The sequence below is a fragment of the Anarrhichthys ocellatus genome, unplaced genomic scaffold, assembly GCF_004355925.1.
Source record: "Anarrhichthys ocellatus isolate YVR2014 unplaced genomic scaffold, GSC_Weel_1.0 scaffold5031, whole genome shotgun sequence".
NCBI lineage: Eukaryota > Metazoa > Chordata > Actinopteri > Perciformes > Anarhichadidae > Anarrhichthys > Anarrhichthys ocellatus.
In genome coordinates, this window is record NW_022285005.1 from 1 (window position 1) to 3811 (window position 3811).

A 3811-nucleotide genomic window follows, 5' to 3' on the forward strand; every position below is an offset into this window, starting at 1 on the left:
CCAAGGTGGTAAGAAAGAGGACTACAGTGGAAAACAATGGCTTCACAACACAACAGTGACAGATACTGAATACAATGTGGTGTGTGATGAAGGGGAAAACTGTAGGAAGACAACAGGATGATTTAAAAGAGATACAGTACATATGAGTATCACAGATGTGAGCTGTTAGTTTTGAAACAGGTGCATAAGGGACTCTCAGTCCTAACGCAGAGCGAGGGCCTGAAGAGGTGTGCTTTTCTTTTGTTAGTCGACCTCAAGACAACTCGGTTTACTTGCACTTTGCATTGATGCAAGTAAATCAACGTGGAGTTAAGATCTCATTCGTGGTTTGTGAGTCATTGGGTTACTTTGCAGTGAGACCCAGCGGTGTCTAACTTTTTGTCACACAGCAAAAGTAATTAAGTTAGTAGTTAGATATTAATCACGTAAATCCTTGCACAACAGAAGAAACGTATCCTCAAATTTCAACCACTAAATTACTGCATTTGAGTTTTTTTCAAACTCAGTGACATTGACTCCATGACCTGATTCTGAGACTTATTTCCAGTAGTATCCACATTTAGAATGCAATAACAACAGTATATTTATATTCCATTACTGTACATGTAATGTGTACCTGCTCCTGAGGACGTCCACTGTGCCCTCCTGAGAGCACTCTGTATTGGCAAGCTGACTCTGAGGTCTTCTCTCACCGCATGTCTCATTGTCTGCACGTCCATACAGTGCTGCCTGCACTCTGATCACTCCGATATCTGTCACACCAAATGAGAAATTCAGAAACAGGACAATTCACTTCATTATATTTGTTTGTGTGGGAATAAAATACTCTCACAGTGGACTTAGAGAGTTTTGTCATACCACAGATCAGGCGCTGGACATTCCGGCCGTTGGAACAGGTGATGACTCTCTCTGTGGAAACAACTCAAATAAAAATGTGAAAGCATTAGTTGAAGTGCATTCAAGCCACATCCGGTACGTAACAAAAAAATAAATACATTCAAGAATCATCGTTAATTTCATCCGTTCAGATATTTACCTGCTGTCATGAGCGAGCATGTTGCTGCCAGCACTGGAAAAGAAACATCGCTGTCAAACTGTGTCAGACAAACATCTTCATCAAAGTATAAACCTGTTTTTCACAGCAGACATTTTGACATGTCAAAGCAGGAAAATCACAGGTGTTACCAACAATAATAAGGTTTTCTTACAAGATAATGACTATTTAACTGTACATACAAAAAGGAAAATAAATCATCCTACTATACTTCATGAATAAACAAGTGCAGCGCCTTCATTCTCTCCTCGGGCTGACATTACTTCACTATATCTTTACATAATAGTTGTTTGCTGCTGGAGTTATGCTCAGAGTGTTAAATACAGCTTCTTTAAATGCAAAACAACAAATGATGAGTCAAGATCCTCTCAACCCTCTCATTTCACATGACCTTAAACTGTACAAGCTGAAGTACTTGATGCAGTCCATCCCCTCATACTAATGAGGTTTGAGGAGAAGGGCTGATTATACTAACTGTGAAATTAGATGTTTAGAGGCATGGACTTCAGAAACGCAATCATAGGAATGATGGAAGGGTTACTTGTCAAACTGAAAAAATGTAAATGTATTTACCAGCAGGAAACAAATGACTATGATGATTATAAATAAGCCCTTCTATGACAGAAAGAGAAAACACAGCATTGAATTGTCCAGGTTGGAACTTATTATGGAAAATAAACTGAAATATATGTCACTGCTAGGCCCCTTTATGTGCCTGAAGAAAAAGTGCATTTCTCATCGAGTAGCAACACTGATTATGTGTAGGGTCGACTTTACTACTACTGCTACCATCCAGCACCCTGAAACATCCAGTCAAGTGTTAAAAGCTATTAGCTTCTTTAGTCTTAATTCTTACTTAACCATGAACCCACATAATTGTTGTTCTAGTTGCCAGTCAATTGTGTACTCACGCAGTGTGGTGCCGAGTCTGAAGCTGAGCATGATTTTAGGAGATCCAGGCTGAGGTGCACAGTGAGTGATAGATGCCAGAACAGACACACCTGTATTTATTGCTTGAACTTGCGCAACTGGCTCCATATGTGCTGACTCACATTACAGAAAACACCACGAGGAGAGGCATGCACAAAAAGCCCTGAACAAAAAAAAAAAAAAAAAAAAAAAAAAAAAGTTAAATGATGCACAGCATTGCAAAACTCACAATAAGGATATTTACAAAGTGCATTACTCGCTGTGTGGTTATGTTGTAATATGCTGTCATCACCCTGTTCAGAGATGGTCTTTCCAGCCTGACAACTAGTGCACTCTTTCACATCAACAAGAAGAAGAGCTCTTTGTCTTGGAGAAATTCCTCCCAACATTTGCAAAGTGACACACAAATGAGTTTTGCAATGACTTCCTGGAGCACTCCACAGCAACTAAATTATTTTGTTTTTGTCTCTGGACTTCCTGGAAGAACCCAAAAACAACACACACTAAGAGTCACTGCAGTGGAGCTTTGCTTGTCCACATTTCTGTAGATTTTTAGAATCAGAATCAGAATCAGAACCCTTTATTGCCAATGTATGTAACATACAAGGAATTTGTCATGGCAGGTGGTGCATAACATTAGACAATAACATTGAACAATAAACAACAATCAACAGTGCAAGAAATAGAAACATATTGAAATTTACAATAGAATTTAAAAGAATATAAAATAGAGTGCACGACAAACAGATAACAGGACTGTAAACAAGTGTAGTGTAAAAGTGACAAGTGTATTTAAATATGAAGTGATGTGCAGGGGAGTAGTAGGGAGGGAAGGAAATTGTCCTGGGGATTAGAGAGTCAGTGGGGGACCCGGGCTTTGTTGATGAGCCCGACTGCGGACGGGAAGAAGCTGTTCGTGTGGCGTGAGGTCTTGGTCCTGATGGACCTCAGCCTCCTACCAGATGGAAGGGGCATGAACAGTTTGTGTCCAGGGTGAGAGGGGTCAGCTGCAATCTTTCTTGCTCGCTTCAGGGTTCTTGAAGCGAACAAGTCTTGGAGGGACGGCAGATTGCAGCCAATCACCCTCTCGGCAGAGCGAATGATGCACTGCAGCCTGCCCTTGTCCTTGGCGGTGACTGCAGCATACCAGACCGTGATGGAGGAGCAGAGGATGGACTCAATGATGGCTGTGTAGAAATGCACCATCATTGTCTTTGGCAGGTTGAATTTCTTCAGCTGCCAAAGACAATGATGGTGCATTTCTACACAGCCATCATTTTTGTTCAATAATCATTCGCACAACAGCAAAATGATAAAACCGAATCACAAACTGTGACAAGCCACATGCTGCTGATTTAACATATTTTATTTGGTACATGTTTATTGTGATGTTATTGTGGTTCCAGCATGTTTACAGAGACTCCTCTGGAAGGGGAGATGGATCTGTAAAAAAAACAGACGAAAGATTCACTTCAGATAGATATCAAAGTGACAGGTTGTACAAAATGTTACGTTTCTGCAGGACTGCAAACATACTGCATTTTACACTTCATCAGCACAGCTCAATGTTTCTTAAATCAAGAACCAATTTAACCACACAGAAACCTGAACACTTTTGGATTAATAGAGCTTGATTTTTTAAAATTTTTTTTTAATTTTTTATCATTGAAAAGATAGTTACTTAAGCAGTCATCTTGATTAATCTCTCATTTTTTCCTATGCACATTTAGACCACAGACGAGCATCAGTAGGGTGAACCAGTGCTAACTGGCCTTCAAGCTACTTACATTCACAAATGTAAGCCAGCTCCAGGTACTTGTAAGTGCC

The 3811-nt window shown here is 40.1% G+C and overlaps 1 protein-coding gene and 1 long non-coding RNA gene across 3 annotated transcripts; both read right to left on the minus strand.

The window, feature by feature from the left end:
• Positions 1-6: 6 nt before the first annotated feature.
• Positions 7-2290, minus strand: LOC116379730 (rhamnose-binding lectin-like). 2 transcript variants are annotated; one of them, XM_031841703.1, is made up of 4 exons: positions 1966-2290; positions 1037-1069; positions 859-918; positions 7-752 (listed from the first exon to the last, which is right to left on the minus strand). In XM_031841703.1, the coding sequence occupies exons 1-4, from the start codon at positions 2090-2092 to the stop codon at positions 595-597; spliced, it is 378 nt and encodes a 125-aa protein (XP_031697563.1). In that variant the 5' UTR covers positions 2093-2290; the 3' UTR covers positions 7-594. The 2 variants fall into 2 exon arrangements, with proteins under 2 accessions (XP_031697563.1, XP_031697562.1); XM_031841702.1 differs by having other exon boundaries at positions 859-921; positions 1966-2275.
• A 1042-nt stretch (positions 2291-3332) lies between these two features.
• LOC116379729 (uncharacterized) lies at positions 3333-3811 on the minus strand. Its single transcript, XR_004212461.1, has 2 exons — positions 3772-3811; positions 3333-3427 (listed from the first exon to the last, which is right to left on the minus strand). It is a non-coding gene; the product is annotated as an uncharacterized LOC116379729 (long non-coding RNA).

Bases quoted from the DNA above. Each gene is read 5' to 3' on its own strand.
- LOC116379730 (XM_031841702.1), bottom strand. From the start codon at position 2,092: ATGGAGCCAGTTGCGCAAGTTCAAGCAATAAATACAGGTGTGTCTGTT. The intron at 922-1,036 runs GTAAATATCTGA...TTTTTATTTGAG, and splicing joins ATGCTCGCTCATGACAGCAG to TTGTTTCCACAGAGAGAGTC. The intron at 753-858 runs GTATGACAAAAC...TTGGTGTGACAG, and splicing joins TGTCCAGCGCCTGATCTGTG to ATATCGGAGTGATCAGAGTG.